Raw genomic sequence first — 19,913 nt, 5'->3', positions numbered from 1 at the left:
ATAGTCGTTGACTCAAATATTGCTCTTGGGTACAATAATCATTCTCATTGTTCCATAACACAGCAGGGAAAACAGCCTTTAACAATTGCTACCAGGAAAAATCGCACAGTGGGAGCTGAGGCAGTTCTTGCAGTTGTGTAACAAAACTCCAGAATGTTGGCAATGCTCTGGACCTGGAAGGCAATTCTTGTTGGTGAATGCTAGTAGGAGTTTCAGACTGGTGTGCAACATTCTTTTCACTCTGTGTGTGGTATTGACTTGCACTGCATGTGCAAAAAATGTAATTCTTAAAGGATGTGTCTTTTTCTGTTCACTGCCCCAAAGAAAGTAACTTGTAGGGAACATATGACTGGTAAATTGTGACAGTATGAATTTGAATTTCCATGTCGAATGACTGTCAGTATACATTTGATTTGTAATGCATTTGTACTGTGTAGTCAGATCAGGCTTTTCTAGCATTCAGTGGTGCTAGCCTCTGCTTTGGAGCATGTGTACATTTTAAGAGAAGAGAAGACACAGGTTATTTCCCTTCAGTTTCTTCCTAGTAAGAGTAACTAAAACACAGAATATTTTTTTCCTTCCTGTACCCCTCTTCACGCTGTTTTAACCACAAACCATGCTTAGAAACAGCAACATCACTTCCTAAGACAATTAGTTTTAATTAAACTTTAGGTGAAGACCTTTCTGACTCAAAGGGTATTTCTCAGGAAAGAACAGGATCATGACCCTGCTGCTCCCAGCTAAAGCAACGTAGTTCTTTACATTTGGGAAGGTAATTTGCAACTCTTGGAGGCTTAGGTATGTTGTTGTCTTGATGCTTTATGAAGTGGAAGAGGATGAGACTTTCATATCCTTAGAAAGATATGAAAGTACACTTCCCTTATTTCCCCCCTTATTTCCTCAGACCTCGTAAATTGGGTCAGTGTGCCTTTGAGTACATTTCTGCTGAACCCAAGCTCTCATCCTTTAGGCTGAGGCACTGGTGTGGAAAGCCTTCAGACCAGCCGTGAGACTGTTGGAGGAGCAGGTCAGAGCACGAGACACGTTCCAGCTCTTGTCAAAACCTGTCTGCTTTACAGCAAAGATGCAGGGAAAAGAGCTCAAGTGCTGACAGCTCCACGGTAGCTTTGCCATAGCTGTGCTTTACTGGTGATAGTAACACAGCAGGAGAACAGCACCCCCCTCCCACCCTCAGCTAGGATAAGGTGTGTCAGCACTGACAGCCGTGGGAGATGCTGTACAGAGAGCGTGTGAGCACATTGGGGAGCTTTGCTTGGGTAGGTTGCCCAAAGTTAACCATTTGGACATAGCAGGACCACCTTTCATACAGAAGGTAGTCTGTATCTCAGAGTGATTTTAAAATGTGTAATTGCTTTCTGTGAGAAGGGTCATCAGGAAAACATTGATTAATGTCTAAAACTTGAGCAAGGAGTTTTTGTAAGCCAGAGAATCCCTGCTATAAGGGAAGGGCTGGAAGAGCTTTCTGCAGCTGCCAGAGCTGTCAAAGTGTGTGTGATAAATTGTTCAGTAAATGCACACCAGCTGATCCTGTAGCAACTCACTCGAGCTTTGTGATGGGACTCCCTGAGGATCCCAGGCTTGCTCACAAATCAGCACAAGCCTCCTGAGGATCTATCCTGCTAACCATAAACTTTGCCCAAAAAAGATCCAAAGCTGGTAGCAAGGTGACTGCTTCCTCTGAAATCAATGTCTCTTTTCAGGCTTATGGGTTAAGAAGGGAAACAAAGTTTAATGGCCTCGTGAGGGTGTGGTAGAGGTGATAGGGCACAGAGTTGTTATAGTTACTGCAGTCTAGATGTGCAACCTTTTTTCTATTAGGGGGTACTTATTGCCAGAGACTGAAATGGAAGCCTTTGAAATGCATCTCTCAGGTCACGCTGAATGTCATAGGAAATGCCCTGCCTTCCTGGATATTTATGCTGTGGATGACAATAAGTAGTAGTCCTGGTCAATAAGTTCAAGTGGCAGTTGATCATTTAGCCAGGCTAGAGGGTTAAAGAACCCTTTGGATAATAGTGGAATATAGAAGGAAGATATGATGGATTTTCTTACCTTCTTTTTTTCCTTTTTTCCCCCCTTTTATCTCTTTAATGCAAATTACTGTCTTCCCTGGAAAAGAAGGATAAATTTGGGATAGAAGGCAAAATTGAAGTACATAAGTTCTCATAATTAAGTAGTTGGATATTAGGAAATGCCCCTGTTGCCTCAGTCTATTTTTAAATGGTATCACTGAGGAGTTTATGAAGGATTTGCTTCAGGAGGAATAAGTTTCTTAAGAGCAGGCATTAATTTTTCACTTTCACAAGGCAGCGAGAAAAGGTAATAGGAAATAACTAGGAAGAGAATGGTAAGTAAATAATAAGTTTTAATCTGTTCAATATCATTTGAAATGCCAGATCAGGTTCAGTAAACTTGGTTCTGATGTGGTGCTCATAAAAAAAAAAAAAAAGGATTTCCAATTAGTTCAGTGGAAGCCAGACTGGATTTTTTTTCCTTATTGTTCGATAGTTAAATTAACTGGAAAATGGAAGGCTGTGTTTATTTGTCTTCAAAAGTAACTCTTGCCAGTTTGGGATACTTAGATAATATGAGGTTTGTATATGAAGATGCAATAAAAAATTGAGCTCCTTGTAAGTGGATTCTCATTCTGTTCCTGTTTCATGGTCTTGCATTTATTCATCCATAGGCACCTGCACCTGGGCTTAGCAGAGATGTTCACCTTGTCATTACAGTTGGTGGTGGTCTACCAAATTCAGTCTGTGGAGTCTGGAGTGCTAGTACTTGGCCATATGTCAGCAAGATGCACGGCACTCTGTGATCTAAGTGTGATTTCTGGTGTCTGCTGTCCAAATTCAGATTCTTCATTCAAACTCATTTCAGGGGGGAAAAACAGAAAGCTGTTTGGGGATGGGACAGGACAAGATGGGATTCAGCTATATGTTTAAGTTCCATGTCATACATGAGATGGCTGTTGTACCTCAATCACATGTAATAATAAAATTCCTCTGACTTTTATTAAACAACCACTAAATATTAATCTGGTCTGTTCACTCATAATAAATAGTCTTGCCTAAAGCATGAGAAAGTTGTGTTTTGATTGAAAGTAACAGAAATACTCTATGCATGAATTGCTGTAGCTCATTTCATAAAATACAATTCTCATAAGACCCAGCCTAAGTAGGTAAATATTACATAGCTACCTAGGATTTGAAGATTCCAGACTAGTCCTTTCTGTTGAAAACAAGTATGCCAAAAAGTCAACTTTACAGGGGGTTTTTGGGGTTTTTTTTTGGGTTTTTTTAATATTGAACTTGATTGTAGCTTAGGTAGCTGTGGCATTATCTTTCAGGATGGTAAATTCCTTGCTGTTTCTATCAAGGTTAAAGAATTATTGCTGTGCATGAGGGTTGTGTAACACTCCTTGAATTCAAACACCTAATCATTTCAATCGTTAAAGGCACGCAACAGATATTCCAGCTTTGTAGTATAATACTTCTGAAAAGAGTTTGTGGAAGGAGGAGAGGGATAGTTCTTATATATTTGGAAAATCTGAAGTGTTAGCGTCTAGGAGTTGTGGACGTGCATTGTGAGACAAGCTAATGGAGATGTGTTAGGTGTCCTGCTGGGGATACAGCTCCATCTTGTTGCTCTTGTAAAGTTCAGCTGTGAAGTCAGCAATTTGGCTTCAGAGGCAGTATCTAAGCCTGGGAAATGTTGTCTGGTGTTGTCAGCGTTCTTAAATAGCAGATGGTGTACAATGACATGCTGCAAAGTGTAAATAGGAACAGGTTGAACTTAAACACAGTAAATTGGTATAGCACTGGTGATAATAATGTAGTATTAATGTGAAACATTTGGCTTAATGCTCTAGAGACTGTAACTGATGAAATGCTGCAATGTGTGTATGGCTAAGAGGGAGCAGAAAGGAGGGATTGAACTGGTGAAGCAAAGTGCTCTTCACCATGCCTGAAATAATGCTGTGTTAGCATTCATTTAATACAGCTTCTCATTCAGAAATGGGAAAAGTCCAGATTGCTGCCAAACAGTCAGTCCTGCTATTTCACGAGTTACAGACTTTCTTGTTTTGACCCATTTCCTTCTGTTTAAAAGAGATAAGAAAGATGTATTATAATATGCTGGATATTTGTTTTAAACAGTCTTATAGTTTTCTGGCTTATTCTATGTCCTCAGGTGGTTGCTGAGCAAGAAACAGTGTGTTACGCCAGCTGTAGCTGTTTACTGTGCACACACTTGTGTGTGTATTGGCCAGCTGAGCAGAACAGATGCCCTCAGTACATGCTTGTCAGTTCTGCTCTGTGTGGGTGTCTGTGCTTTACACATCTACTTGCTCACTTTCTCTTCTCTACTCTCCACTTGTCTTTCCCCAAGAAAGGTTGGCCTTAAGGTAGATAGTAGTCAAATTCGGTGGAAGACATGGGCCTTAGGTGCTTATGAGAATGGAGAAGACAAGAAGGAACTGATGATATAATTTCAAAAGCCTTTTCTTTTAGCCAGGAGATGAGGCTCAAAGGATTCCTGTAGCTGATCCTTGGTATTTCACAAGGGAGCTGTGATTATTCCATCCAGTCTCATGGCCTGGGCATGCGACTCTTTCATTGTGAGAAGCTTGCCAGCACACTGTGATCCCTTACAAAGGCAGATTGGGCAGAACTGCGAAGTTCTGTTTTGCCCTGAGAGGTTTAAATATCTGAAGAGAGGAATGAAGTTTAAGTGCTGCACATTAGGTAGCTTCTAGCGAAAGAAGGCCACTAAATGTACATTTGCTCTATCTGAGCTTGAGGGTGTAATTTCTCAGTATTATCCTTCCATTCCTCATGATGCTGGGGATGAAATACAACTGCCTGTGCATGGGCAGCGTTCTGTATATGCCTGACTGTCCCCCCAAAAATGACTTCAACTACCTGTTAGCAGTAACTGGGACAAACACTTACCTCTGTGGTTGACTAGACTTGTCTAAGACCAAAACTAAGACAGGCAATGTGGAATTCCAATCTGAGTCCTGTTTCCAAAGACTAGTTTTGTGCAAAAAGGGAAAAAGTTGAGCATTCTGTTACACTGCACCTTTATTTTGATAGTTTCATTCTGTGAAATGATAAATTATAATGCTTTATAAGCAGAAATCAGGCCTGCTTCCTGTGCTGGAATTTATTAGTAATCGAAGGGTATATGGAAAGTATTAAAGTTGAGGAAATTCAGTTCTTCAGGAGAAAACATGAAGGATTTGCATTCATTCTGCAAATATCATTCAGAAAAGGGGAAAACCAACCCCAAAGAAACGTCAAGCAAGTATTGGATCCCTCATTTCTTCTTAGGCTGTCTCTGCCATTGTCATGTCTTTTTAGGCCTCCTTTGTCATCTTGGGCTTTCAAAGTAAATGCAAGGCTTAAATGCAGGGTATAATTTGATTGATTTTGTATACATTATGCAAGCAGCAACCATCCAGAAATGTTTGACCCCTCAGCCAGTGCTCATTCAGACTTGTGGGTGTGTAGAGGCTTTACTGAGCAGCTGCTGATTAAATCCAAGCTGAGTACATAAAACCTGAAATAGTCTGTTTCTGTGCTGCTTGTGTGGGGCTCAGGACACGTGTTCATGTCCCAGTGGAAAGGTACAGCTACCTCAGCACACGGTGTTTTATCAGGGAAGTGCAGTATGTGTTTTGTTAGATACCACAGGGTGTTGTTCAGATAAGCAGTGAAAGGATATAAATACAGCTTTGTTCTTAATATGATGAAGGGACCTGTTGTATTATAAAGAGCATCTTCCCCGCCTCTATTCAGTTAATTAAATATTTTTAAATTATCTGGGAACTTAAGAGTTCTGAAACTCCAGTTTAGCTAGTTTATGAGCAACACCTGCTGGGTAGAGTCTCATAGCCTCATAGAATCATTTCCTCTTTGTATTCAAGGAAAATGTTCGTAAAGCCTGTGAAAGTGCTGGGTAAAGCTGGGGTGGCAAAACGTGATGGTTTTTGTAAATGAGTGTTTGGAAGTACATTCTTATCTTCTGTGGGTGTAAACCAAGCCTTATAGAAATATAATGATATCTGCAGTCCTATTCGTATGCAGCTATAAGGATAAATCACAGAATCATTAAGGTTGGAAAAGACCTCTAAGATCATTGAGTCCAACTATTAACTTAACACTGCCAGATTTTGGTGTGGTATCTTAAGAGAATACTGAGGAGGTGCTGCCAGGGAAACTTTTCAGCATCTCAATTCTGAGATGAATCTCTTCCTTCCCAGCTGCACATATGAACCCTTCTAAGAACCAACTGTTGAGGGAGGTTCCCCTTCCAGTAGGAGTTTCTTTTGTCCTCTTGTCACCTCTTAGGTAATTCTTATTGTAAATTTGAGGCTTTCTAACCATGCTGCATATAATAATGGACTAAGAAACATTTAGGCTGTTTCTTACCCTATAAGAAGGATATCCACTATAGTTTTGATAAATGCTTGGGATTTCCAGGGTTGACAGTTGCGAGTTTGTTTTTAGCAGCTTACTCTTTCATCTCTTCCCTCATCCAATTTCATGCCTTAAACTACCAGGCCTTGCTCTAAAGGGAAAACTCAGCTTGGTTTGAGAGGGCCAATACTATTTCAGCAAGTATATGCTTTTTCTGCTTAGACCTGTATTGCTGAGCTGTTAGCTGCATGAACCAGGATTTCAGCTTCCGGGTAGGTTTCTTCTGAGAACCACAGAATCTAAAGAGCTGTATTTTTCCACATTTTTACATCATAAGTGATCTGTAAAAGTTTAATTATCATACACTCCATTCTTACTGGAATATTAGGTCCCAGGGTTTGACACCTCCTATAGCAGCAGGTCTGTTTTTCTCACCCTAAAAGGCATGGTAAATCAAAACCTTGGAAAAAACAACATTCAGAAGAACATGAGTGAAAAACAGGGGGCTATTGCTTCCTCCATCAAGGATCTACTTCTGTTGTTAATAGCTTTTTTTTCATGCAAAGAATCTCAGAAGTGCACCACTCTGAAGTGAGTGCATCAGAAGTATAAAGCAAATAGACGTGCTCTTTTTAAATCCTTCCAAGTACATAAATATTATTCCAAATACCTGCATGACTTTCTTGCAGGATGAAACTGTAGAGTATTCCATAAGCTGAGCAAAATGATGCAATTTTTTTTTTCTTAGAAGAATAAATGACAGCTATTGGACTGTAAATTTATAGACTATAAAGTGAGATGTAATATAAAGTTTGGGGGGAATCATAGTTTCTGAGTGGCAGGTGTGCATCCCCCAGGTTTTATTGAGGTGGGACTATTTGTGAAGCCCATGCATCATAAACAGTTCTTATGTGCTTGGGAATTCACAGCAAGTAGTCAGTGTAGCTGTATATTAACAATACAGGATTATTGCCTGCAAAGATGACCCTGCCTTGTGTATTTCTGGTAAAATGCTTTTTATGGTCAAATATATATTATAGAGACATGACCTCAATTTGATCTTAATTTCCTGCATCTATTCTTAGATACAGAAAAAACTAATAAAATATTAGCATTGCCAGTTATTCTTCACCAATGTGTATATCTTACACTATGTGGATACTTGCCTTTGGAAATAAACCCTTTGTGTCCTAAACCTTGTATTTCACTTTCATATCACTTAAGAACACAGTATAATACCAGGATGTTACTACATGCCGTGTATCTGTTCTTACCTAACGTGTCTCTTTGAAGTGCTGCCTTAAGATTATCCTCCTACTTACCAATTTATCCACTTAAACCAGTGACTGATTTCCAGAAGTGACAGCTTTTGACGCTTCAGATATATTTTTTTTTTTACTCAAAAAACTATTATTCTTTGGTTGTACCTAAAATTTTCAGACCTGTCAATCCAGCAACTTATAACAGGCTTTGTTCTGTGTCCCCATAATGAACTGAATTTGTATGTAAGTCTGTTTTTTTTTTCTTTTTCTCCTTTGGTTAACTCTTACTTTGTTATGTCCCTAACATTGACTGATTTCTAATTGGTGCTAGAATTGCTTTCCTCTTGTATTCTTAAAACAAAAAAAGGGCACAGATTTCAAATTTACCATTAAGTAGCAATTTTTTACCATATGCTATTGAGGCTTACAAATTCTTGCAGCAACTCCACTTCATGTGTTCTCCTAGAACCCTTGTCTGCTATGGTCAGCCTGAGAGCAGGCATCGTCTAAATAAATTGGGCTAACAATGATCATGAAGCTGCTACTAATGGAAACTAATACAGTTTCTCAAGTGTTACATGCTGGTAGCAACTCCAGATTGTTTAATTGCAAGTGTGATGCATCTTTGAAGGAGTCAGACTGAACTAGGATTGTGACAAGCGTAAGGACCTTGGCATAAAATGGGTCCTTTCATACTTTGTCTTACTGGGGAGAGGAGGCATGTTGAAAAACTAAGATCAAACTCAGAAAAATGGAAATCTCTGCTCCACACAGCATGAAACAGAGGTAAGCTCTCGTACATAGTAGAGGCAGTAGAAGCTCATATCTCCTCATAGACCTTTCAGCAGCAGAATACTTTTAGTATGATATTAAATTGAACATCGAAGTCTGAGATAGTCATTCCCAGTGTTCCAGTGAGGATGTAAAAATCTTTTTACAGGATGTAGGTTCAAGCGTCTGTGGAGGGCAGCCTCAGCTAGGCAAGTTGCAACACTGCAGAAGGCTGCTCTCAGTTGCCACTTGGAAATTATGTACATATCAAGTACTGGATTTGGGAGCAAACATGACTGTTCTTACGTTTTTCTATTACTTACAATTTTGTCATTGTTTGCTCCAATGCCTAATAAGCCTCTCATAGAGGTCTCTCCCACTTAAAAAATAAACAAAACCTCAAACAAAAAAAGATTTATACCCTGGTCGACATGGCTTCTGTTTATGAAAAAATACGGACATGTTAATATATTCAGTTTTATTTCTGTTTATGTAAATCACTATGAACTAAACTCCATTTTGGTCCATGAATTCCATTTGTTTTCTCAAATGGATTGTGTATTTTTCAGATTGTGCTGATTTTAGCTGACTGTCCATATTAATTTCTGAATAACTTCTAATAAAATTCACTTGATAAAGTATGAATCTGCTCAACCCGCTTCATTGTATCATAATTCTGTTTTGAAGTTACCTGATTTATACAAGATGTTTTTATGAGAGCAAAAACACAAAAATGAGCCAATTTGTGCCCCATGCTAGATTCAAGTCCCTGAGAGCTCTTGAACAAACAGAAACTACAGCACTTGGGACTATGCCAGATGGTTTAAAAATTCCTTAGAAGAATAATAAATTTAACTAGTGTTGTATATTTCTGTCACATTTGGGATAACCCTTAAATTTGAGATTTCTGTTGTTCCTCCTTGAAGTTTACCAGTATCTACCATATAGAAATGTATGGAATTGTTTTGGAAGCCCTTGTGGGTGTCACAGCTGAAAGGGGAAGGCATACTTGTAAACCCACCACAGAAGGGTCTGAGGCTTCGTGAGTTAGACATAACTTGCCTTCCAAGATATGATGCTGGAAAGCCCAGAAGAGCTAGATTATCAAATATGCTTGCTTTTATGATACAGCATTTCCTCACTGGCTTTGCAAAACAAGTTTCAGCCTTGACTTCAGTGAGAACAGGACATCCAGACATGACCAAGAATAAATTCCTAACATAGATAATTCCCAGATCAACTAAGCCACCCCAGGGGAAGGAGAGTTGATGGGGAGGAGGAATGAAGTCCACTCCTCAGGGGAACTTATTTTCCTATTTCCTTTAATAGTTACATGTTCACTGCTAACTCTCATCAGCAAATCAATCTTCAGTTGCAGGTAGAAATATTTCATAACCTGGGGTATTGGAAGTAAAGATAACTTCAGCTGTAGAATGACAAAATTATGGGTAAACTGAGTTTTAAGTTCCTTAGTCCAGAGAAGTCTGTCATCTTTTATGAAGAACAACTACTAACTTCTGGAACTTGAAATTACTTGAAGCTAGTAATGACTAGTAATACCTTAGGTGAAAATATCTAGGAAACTCCTGTGGTAAGCTGAAGTGAATGAGATTTATATTATCCTTTCAAATAACTTATTTATCTGTCATGAGAACACTGTTGTGTCAGTGGCAAAATCACTCTTCCCTTCTCATCCCTAACCTTTGCCCATCAGTCCATAAATGGGAGTTTAATTTCCATGGCAGACGGGCGCCACATGATGGGATTTGCCATGTTATATCTAAGCATACTTTTACCAAGCCCTAGACATTAGGACTGTGCTACCCTTCTCTTATATACCCCTCTGCAGCTGGACAGGAGTGAGAAAATATAACAAAAGGCTCATGGGCAGGGACAGGGAGAGGTCACTCAGCAATTACCATCATGGGGCAAAACAGACTTGACTTGGGGAAATCAGTTTAATTTATTACCAATCAAATCAAAATAGGATAATGAGAAATAAGTCCAAATCTGAAAATACTTTCTCCTTCATTCCCCTTCTTCTTGGACTTATTTACTCCCAATTTTCTCTACCTCCTTCCGCCTCAGCAGCGCAGGGGGACAGGGAATGGGGTTTGTGGTCAGTTCATCACACATTACCTATTCCACTCCTTCCTCCTCAGGGGCAGGACTTCTCACATTCTTCTGGTCCGATGTGAGGTCCCTTGCACAGGACAGAGCCCTCCGTAAACATTTTCTACATGAGCCCTTTCCACAGGCTGTGGTTCTTCACAAACTGCTCCAATGTGGGCCCCTACCGCAGGGTGCAGTCCTTCAGGAGCTGACTGCTCCAGCATGGGTCCCTTACTGGAGTCCTGCCAGCAAACCTGCTCCAGCATGGGCTCTGTTCTCCATGGGTCTACAGATCCTGCCAGGAACCTGCTCCACCGCAGGCTTCCCACAGGGTCACAGCCTCTTTTGGGTGTTCACCTGCTCCAAGTGCATACCTGATATATATGAAAATGTTGCCTAAAAAAATGAGCAGAACCTCCCCATGTACTCTCCGAAACAACTCCTTCCCATGCATCTTGACTCTGTACTCATCATCTACGTGTTTGCTTACTTACACAGTAATTAAGTGCTTATATGCTCCCTTTCCCCTACAGTTCTATAGGACCCATATTCATAACCAAAACAAGATGCTCTCACAGGCTTTTTGGGAATCTGTGTAAATAGTCTCATGGGTCTTTATCAAGAACTCTAGCTTACTCTTCGTATATGGTGTCACTTCGCTATTGGTGTCACTATTGGTCTTGTCTTATGAAGCTGTATCTCTGAGAAGACCTTACTGTCTGTTTACTTCATTGACTCATTTATCTCAAAGCTTTCTGGGAAAGCATTTCTGTTTTTGTTGCCCCTGAGTCTTGTGTGTTGGGGTTTTTTTTATTTTATTATTAGTAGTAGTCACAGCAACTCTGTACCTCTTTTGGAATTTCTCTGTGTGAAAAAGAGGACCATGCACTTAATTACTTTCAGCTATTAAGTTTGAAATACTTGCCCATTCAGCTGTCTCTATGTGGATTTACTTTTGAACACCATAGCTATCTAATTATTTAATTCTTTTCACAGCTACCATGAGCAGCTGATGAAATCATAGCATTTTAAACAGTTAGTGATTGACAAGATTAGACTTATGTGACTCCCAGTGAGAGTAGTGCTTGGTGTTTTGAGCTGTGCTAACTTTGCCTTCAGACATGATATTCATTATTCCTCTGACTCCCAGGCAAAGTGGTGATTCAAGACTTCAGTGCTGGTGGAAGTCTAGTTAAGTGGAAGTTCCCTGCTCTGCCCAGCACCTCATTTCAAAGCAGTTGGGAATTCAGCATGTGAATGAGTATGGCTTTGAAATCCTCTCTTGCCATGTTTATGCTAGGGTTTTTTGCTGACTGGGAAAAGTTAATTGTATTACTAGTTTTTTAGGCCTTTGATACAGTTGCAAGTTGCTTCTGTGAACTGTGAGATTACCAGACAAGCTGGAACATGTGCAAGTGTGTATTTCTGAAGTACTAGAAAACTAGTGAACATTACTTGGCAGGTGTGGAGAAGCTGTTAAAATGCTATTAGGTTGCAGTCCATTTTCTTTTTACTCCATGCACACTGTCTGATAAATCACGTGCATTTGTCTTTCATGGTTTTGTAGTGAATGTTGTTTTGAGAGAAGGAGCCTTGAACCCAGTAGTAACATTTTTTCTGTCTCTGCTGCAGTATCACCTGCTGTTCAACCCTGGTTTTGGTATCCACCTCTCTGTAAGCAGAGCCTTTTTTTAAGGGCGGTTTGTAGTCTGAAACTTCTCAATACTGCGATTGAGAGTTTATGGGAACACATCAAATAGGAAAAGACCTAACTCCTTAGTTGCATGTCGTTGAGTAACTTCTAGCCTCATTAAGGGGGTTAGAAGTTATTTCAGTGACTGACTTTTTTTGGACCAAGTATATAGTCACCTGCTAGATCTCTTAGACTGAACAGAGTCTGTAATTTTTCCCATTTCCTGGTGGCAGTGCTGAATTACTAAACACTTACCGTCTTCTCCTTCAGTAATAGCAGAAGAAAGTGGTTATTGTTGCAAATGAGTTCTAGAAGTGGTGTCATCCATGGATATTATGGTGTATTTCAACCAAACCTGTGTTGATACTCGCTTTAGGAGTTGTCATGATCTGCCATATAGGAGTCTTGAAACCTTGATCTCTTGACTAGGGAAAAACAGACTTTCCAAAGTGTGTTCATTTCATAGTAAATCAAAATGTTAGTTAATATTTTTAAATTAAAATCTTGAGAACTTCTACCTGAAACTACTGAATAAAAACTTACCACTTTCTTAAATATGGTGCATAGAGCATTTATTTCAGTCTTAGCATTTTAAATCTGTTAAAATGAAGTTCATGGTCTTCTGATCTGTATTTGAGAAGTGGATAGTGGCCATAAATGGGCAAAATGCTTCAATGAGCTCTCCAACTTTTTTTTTTCCCCTAAAAGGAAATGAATGTAGAGAATGTATTAATTGTTTGGGACTGTCCACGTGACAGCCTTATCTTCTCAGGCAAGCCCTTTTAAAAATAGGGTATGTGTTAAATGTGATGGAGTTCTTAAAAACATCTTTAACGAACCTCTTACTAGAAAATTAACTGCCAAATTAAGTTAAAATGCAGTTTTCAGGAGAATATTCCTAGTTTAGATCTGAATTTGTGCTTTTATTGTTTGGAAAAACTGGGATTAAAGCAGTTTGAAAGAAGAAATGATGTTACAAGCAAGCTGTACTTTGCTAAATCTTTTAGTGGGAGTTATGTCCCAAGCTTGGAAACAAACCTGCATATGCTCTAAGTATAAAACTGGTAGGTGAATTGAGGTTTACTAATCTACATATTCAAAGAGCATAAGGATCGTCATGAGGCCTCTGTACTGACACTTCTATGGGTTGCAAAGTATTCAAGCAGAGTGAATAGGAGCTGTATCTGATGGCTGGCCTAAACATAGGAGTAAAATATTGAATGCAAGAACCTTCCTTAAAGCAATGCTTCTGTTGGGCTGTGCTGTCACTCCATCATTGAAGTTCTTTGATACCCCACTGTAGAGTGCTTGCATAGAAGTATAAAAAAAGGGATCCATTGTCTGCTCAGGCATCTAAAACAGTCTTGTAACTCTTAGACATTCTTTCCTGTTAAGTAACTTAATAATACTACTAAATACTACTTATTTGAATTTGGATACTTGACAAAGCAGTATCTTGTGTGCGTGTGTAGCACACAGAACGTGTTAGGTGATCCACAAACTTCCAGTAGCAAATTAGGTAATGTGATGGTTTGCTAAGCGCAAGCCATGCAACTGTGGTACTTTTTGCTGTTTGTTGGCTATCAAAACTAAATAGTGTAAGTAACTCTTGGGTTGATCTTGAATAAGAATTACTTTGAAAAGTGAATTTTATTGTATTTTAGCTTACCTATCTAAAAATATATCTCTCTTTAGGGTGGTTTAGTGGTGGTCTTCAGCTTTGCCTTTAGCAGGAATGTGTGATCTCACCAATATATGGTCTGAGGTTGAATGTCAGAGTAAAATACATGCATTGCCCTGTAGCAGTTCTTCAGAAACAAGCCTAAGTGGATCCTGACCAGTCACCTGGAAAGAAAATAGGCCAGGCAAATAGGAGGAAGACTCTGTCTCCCAAAAGCTGAACTTAACTATATGCAGTCCTTTAATGGATGTTCACCATGTGTTTTCTGATGCTGTAAGCTTTGGCTACACTCATAAACCTGTAGGGAACAGCAGAAATGTGAAAGCACTAGCTGCCAAGGGTGACAGTCAGCTTGAAGCTCCAAAAACTGCTTTCACTGAATCTTTCTTTGCCAGCCCCTGTGTTCCCTCTTTCCTGCTACTGGGCTTGTGTTGTGTTAGCCCAGACATGCAACAGAATGAATTGGAGTTGGTGGCAGAGTGCTTATTACTGCCTGCTGACTTTGTGTTTTCTAAACTGTATTTTTAGACTGTACACTAAGTGCAGATGGATTATAGAAGTGCTTAGTAATTTGGCTGTTATTCTTTTCCTTTTGTGATAGCATTTCTCTTGACTATGAATCCTCCTTATTTTTGTAAAACAAGATAGTATTCCTTCAGCAAAGTCAGCTGATGGAGACAAATTCTTCTGTTCTAGTTTCTAAATATCTCTAGCATAAATAAAGTCAACAAATTTCTTGTGTGACTGCATAAGTTGAGTCACTGAGCTGGTCTTTTATCACTTTATCAGAAAGATGCATTTTTAATGGTGAAAACTGTCCAGTGGACAGCTATCAGCAGAGTGGGAAGCAGCAGAATGCAGTAGTTTTAGCAGTATAAAAGGTATGAATTATCAGCACTGTATTAACTGTATGGCAGTAAAAACATTTATAGCAGTTAAAGAAAAACAATTTTTTCTCTCTCCCACTCTTCTTTCTAGTTGAGAATAGTTACTGATATCTGTACTTTGGCTGACATTGGACTGTGTTTTTATGTAAGATAAGAACTTTGCCTTGGTATCGAATGCCTGGTACATAGCAGGATGTGATATGTGGCTTATTTTGTCTGTGTTCATGTGTCTGCTGTGGCTGGGTTCTCCTATCTTATGGATATGCAAGTTAACACTAACTGAAAGGATAGTCATGTCCAATCGCTCCTAATTTTTTCTCACATTGTGCTGGTTTCTAATTGATGATGTCAAACTCCCAGTAATTAGCACAGGGTGTTGATTTCTGGATGGTATCCTGTTTCTCTTTGTTTGTTTTTAAGTATACATAGCTTGATCATGAGTGGGAAGCATTATTCAAATCCAAGGCAGTGCGGGTGCTTCCAGCCCCAAGTCAGGAAATACTTGGCTTTTGAAAAATAACGGCTGCTGTGTGGAGCTCTGGCTGAGCTGTGATATCGTGAAACGAGCCTGAGGAAATGCTGTGACTGCGCTGCCAACCCTTTGTGAGAGGAGGGGTCTTTCTGCACTCACTTATCCCAGGAATCTGTTCCTGAGTCCTTGTGTTCATGACACTAATGTTCAGTGACAGTTCTGCTTGGACATGCCTCTGCTCCTGAACTGGATCTCACACCAGAAGGTACTGACTGCTCCTAAGGTGCGTGTGTGAAGTTCATTCATCTTGCATCTCTCTGTACGATGGAACAGGTCTGACAATGCACCTTGTGTGGTGATGGAGTGAGAAAATAATTGCCTTGCTAGAACTGCTATCATTAAGTAGCCAGATTTGTTAGGCATGTTTGTTAGATTAGTACTTCACAGACATACTAATGCTTACAAGCCTTGTGGTATGAAGAGGGGCTTTGCTTTGTTAATAAATTCCAGACTGAAATTTTCCATGTGGAAGCTAGAAATAAATTAGGAAGAGCTGCAGCTTCTCTGAACGGTGAAATTCTGTCCAGCTGTGGAAATAATGATATACAGCTGGTGGATTTTGTTGTTCTTCTCAGTATTCATAGTATTCAAGTTCTAAGTTTGGATTAAAATTGAAAGTACTGATCAGTAATTACTGAAGGATGCACTTGAAAGTTATCCCTCCAGAAAAAAGAGGATCTCCACCTTTGTTCATTGGAGGCTCTTGTAAATTGAAAGGGAATGTTTTTGGTTTTTTTCAATGCTTCAACTTCTGTCACTGCTATTCAAGAAAGCATGAAGTATCACCATGGAGATGCTCTGCTTATTCTAGAGTTGAGACAAATTGTTCTAGTGTTATGCTGCAGCATGCATGAGTAGGTTCAATAGCCTCTTTGTTTTGCAACTTCAAGATATTGATGATAAACATCTTTTAACTGAAGATCTTTTTTGGGGTTTTAGAGGTTGAAGTTGGAATTAATTTTAAGAAAATCCTATTTAAATGTCATGAGAAGAATTTGGTGTTATTTTTCTGTAGTCCTCTTTTTAGTTTTAATCCTCACTTTGGTCAGATGAAAGAGCTTGCATTAGTTACATCAGTTAAAATGATGTTTCCAATGTGAAAATAATATTCTGCTTAGAACACAGTGAAGTGTGTAGTAGAATAGTTCTAGACTAATAGTCTTCTAGGCAGGATTGAGTGCTGTGACCTTATTCTACACCAGCTGGCCAAATGGGTGATGTGCTGCAGTAAGGTCTCAAACCAAGGTCGTAGAGGGAGGTGTGTGGTGCAAATAGAAGAGACTGGGGACTATCTGGGTAGAATTGATGCTGTCATTAGTTTCAGCTTACCGAAACTCTACTGCCTGTAGTAAACAGGGTTTGTGACAGTGTAACACCAGTCATATTTTACTTTTTACATTGTTTATTCAGAGCTGAATCTAATTGTAGGTGATGCAGAACTTGGCCAGTGCCATCTGTTCTGATTTGAGTACAGCTAACTTTTACTTGTTGAATTGCCATGTATTGAGTCAGATCTAATTGGATGAAGAGTGATTCATACAGTCTTAGGCTACTCAAATAGGAATAACAAATTTAATTTGGGTTCTTAAGTGTGGGGTTTTTTTCTTTAATTAGTCTTATTAGATTGATTGTATTTCCCTGGAGTGAAATATTGCCTCTTTAGTGACATTATGGAGCTCTTATTACTTGCCTCTTTTTTTTTGGTAGTAGGGTTTTTTGTTTGTTTGTTTTTTCTCCTCAACCAAGTTTTACAGTGTTGTTTACACTGAGGAGCTGAACTAGTATCACGGGTCTAGTTTTGTATTTATGGTACCCACTGTCCATCCTTGTCTTTTTGGCCTCTAGCATTTGGGGGGGTTGTTTGGTACAGGCCCTGAAGAAGGATCTCCACTCCTTTGAGTTCTCTTGGCTCTATTCAGAGATTGAGTTGTTACTTATGAGCACTGTTTCAAGGTTCTTAAAGTACATGTGCTGCTACTTTCTCCTGACAGGCATGTATGCTCTTGACAACATCCTGGAGGGGAAGAAAGCTCATCTGAAGCTCTCACATCCATTTTGTTTGGTTTCAATTTATTAGTACCTGAAAAGGTTTAGTGTGCCTGTTACTGTTTAAGCATGAGGTCACTATTACATTAGAGAAAGCTTTGTGTGCTGTTCCAACATATTTGAGTAAGCATGTTGGGTGGGGGGTAACTGCCTTGTTCTGCTTCTTGTCTGCTACTCAACAGCTTAGGGAAACTTCATGAATAAAACCTATAGTAATGGCCTACATTACATTTCTGCTTTTGAGAACTCCTGTCCCAGCACTGCCCTATCAGCTCTTACCTTTCTGGTCTGGGAAGCCCTCTGCAACTGCCTTTGGGACATATAGTCATTTTCTCTTCTGTCCAGCAATATTTGGAAAAAGGTGATAGGCCCCTAGACCATGGGATTTGGGAGAAGCAAAGCAGGGGAGAATCAAGTCTTCTTGCACTGTTCCAGCAGTAGCACCACTGGGTTTGTTTAGGCTGGAATTGTGCCTCTCTCACCCAGAAAATATACTACTTAACCTCCTCTAATCTAGTCTTCCTTCTTGACATAACAAAAACATTCTAAGTGTGCTAAATAGATTAATTTCTAAAACATTTTAAGGATTTAATGTCTTTATGTTCGAGTGAATGCTGAAAACCTATGCAACAACTCATTTAACCTTTTTATTTTTTACTAAAAAAGCTGATAGTAGATGTCCAAAAAAATCTGCAATGGCCCTGTGTGTGTCAGGAGTAAGAGTCCCATTTCTCTCCTTTGGCTGCTTAATTTCATGAGACTGCTGCAGGGAAATACTAGAATTTGGAAACACATTAATAAGTTTTGGCTGTTTCAGGAGTCTGTCTTCTTAATATTCCTAAACTGATTTCTAAACGTAGTTAAGCATTTTCATCCAGGTAATTCAGTATTTTGAAAGCTCTGTTCTGCTTATTATGTTGTCTAACTTTGCCCTGCAATTTTACCATTAACAAATAAGCTAATATCCAAATCCAAAAAAGTTACACAACTTTGATGGTGAAAGTTTCCTGACTAGGGCTTCTTAATATACAGAGGAACAAAATGTCAAAACCCAATGATACATGCCAAAGAAATATGTAAAAAGTCATATTGGGATGATTACTATGCTGATAATAGTGTAACTTTTCCTGTATCTTGCATTTCAGGAAAATACAGGTGAAAACTCTTCGTTAGACTCCACTTGATCACAGTTATGGGTTTTGCTCAAAGTCCAAATTTTGAATGAAAATATTGTCATGTGATCAGGTATATCTCAGATAGCTGTAGTTCTTGGTTCTTGATAAGGAAGTGTCACTCTGGAAGTGAAGAGAGTCAGGTCTAACAGTAGAAGCTGGCACATTGTCAATCGTTGGGTACATCGTCATCAGTATACAGTTACTCCTGTATACTAAAGACCAACAAAATCCGTGTGTATGACTAACAGCCTGGCAGTGTTAGTATCTGTCTTGCATGTTATACTTGAAGCTGTTTTTCACACCATACTATCTAGAGTACTTATGAAAGAACCAACAAGCATCTGGAACTGGTTCTGGGCTCTCTGACAGATATTAGTTATCAATTGTGAAAACCCTGTATTAGCTTGTTTTCCTCTTCAGCTCTATATAGGAGAAGTATTCATAACTACAGAGATTAAATGGGTCTCCAAATTTTCTCCTTGATTTTTCACTTTAGTTCTGTGTATAGGTCAAAAAATAGAAAAAAAGTGAATACTAATGAGGGAGCACTCTAAATAGCCTGTAAAAAAATTCATTTAAACAAAGCAGGGAATAAGGATTGTTTGGACTGTATGAGCTGAAACCCCTGCTCTAATGCTAGGATCCATGTATGCATAAGTGAAAATACTATAGCAATTTATTGTGATGCAAAAGCTATACAAGGAGCAGGAATTCTGAAGTAATAATTGTGACTTAAATATGAATGTCTGAAGAGTACACACAATCTGGAAAAGATGGAAGTAAAACCAAGTGATAAACAGCAGGATGGGTGGTGTTTTTTTCTGAATAGAAATGCAGTTACTTAAAATTCTGTGCATGTATTTGTGGTGGAGATCTCTGACAGAGGAGGGAATGGATGGGTATTTCTGTTGTGGTACAATTGGTAGTGTCTTATCCCCAGCTATTTGGAGATTTGCTGGAGAAGAGACAGGGAAGGATGTGTTAGGAGGCTAGTGGGTATTTTTAGAAAGACTTAAGAATTTCCAGTCTTTTTTCTTAGAAGTGATGAGCAAGAGGCAAAACCCTTTACACTTTTTAAAAAATTCAAATTACCAGTTAAACAGCCGACAATGTTTAGTTGATTGTATGTAGAATTTTTGCATTTTTAATAGAATTGTCACTGTACTTTGAATAGAAATATATGTGAAATGCCCTGTAACAGGTTCTGGATTCTTAAAAGGGAAATGTTAGACAGCTAGTTTGCGAATGTCATTATAATAGAAAACTAAGGAATTTAAACTCTAGAGCTTCTCTGAGCGCAGGCCACAGAAA

At 39.1% G+C, this 19,913-nt stretch overlaps 1 protein-coding gene across 6 annotated transcripts in view; it reads left to right on the top strand.

Annotated features, from left to right (window-relative positions):
* Positions 1–19,913, top strand: part of TBC1D4 (TBC1 domain family member 4) — a 101,454-nt gene that overhangs the window by 32,675 nt on the left and 48,866 nt on the right. The window contains exon 1 of one of the 6 annotated variants that reach the window (XM_027674550.1): positions 15,442–15,586. The exons of 4 other annotated variants lie outside the window; for them this stretch is intronic. In XM_027674550.1, the coding sequence (XP_027530351.1) occupies positions 15,551–15,586 (36 nt within the window). In that variant the 5' untranslated portion in view covers positions 15,442–15,550. Of the gene's footprint in view, positions 1–15,441; positions 15,605–19,913 lie in introns of those variants that run through there. One more of the 6 variants, XM_027674549.1, reaches the window with a different exon arrangement.

Source organism: Neopelma chrysocephalum, unplaced genomic scaffold (assembly GCF_003984885.1).
Source record: "Neopelma chrysocephalum unplaced genomic scaffold, ASM398488v2 Primary Assembly neopelma1_25, whole genome shotgun sequence".
In the NCBI taxonomy this organism is placed as follows: domain Eukaryota; kingdom Metazoa; phylum Chordata; class Aves; order Passeriformes; family Pipridae; genus Neopelma; species Neopelma chrysocephalum.
Note: the sequence above shows the minus strand (reverse complement) of the source record. Positions and strands in the feature narration are given on the sequence as shown.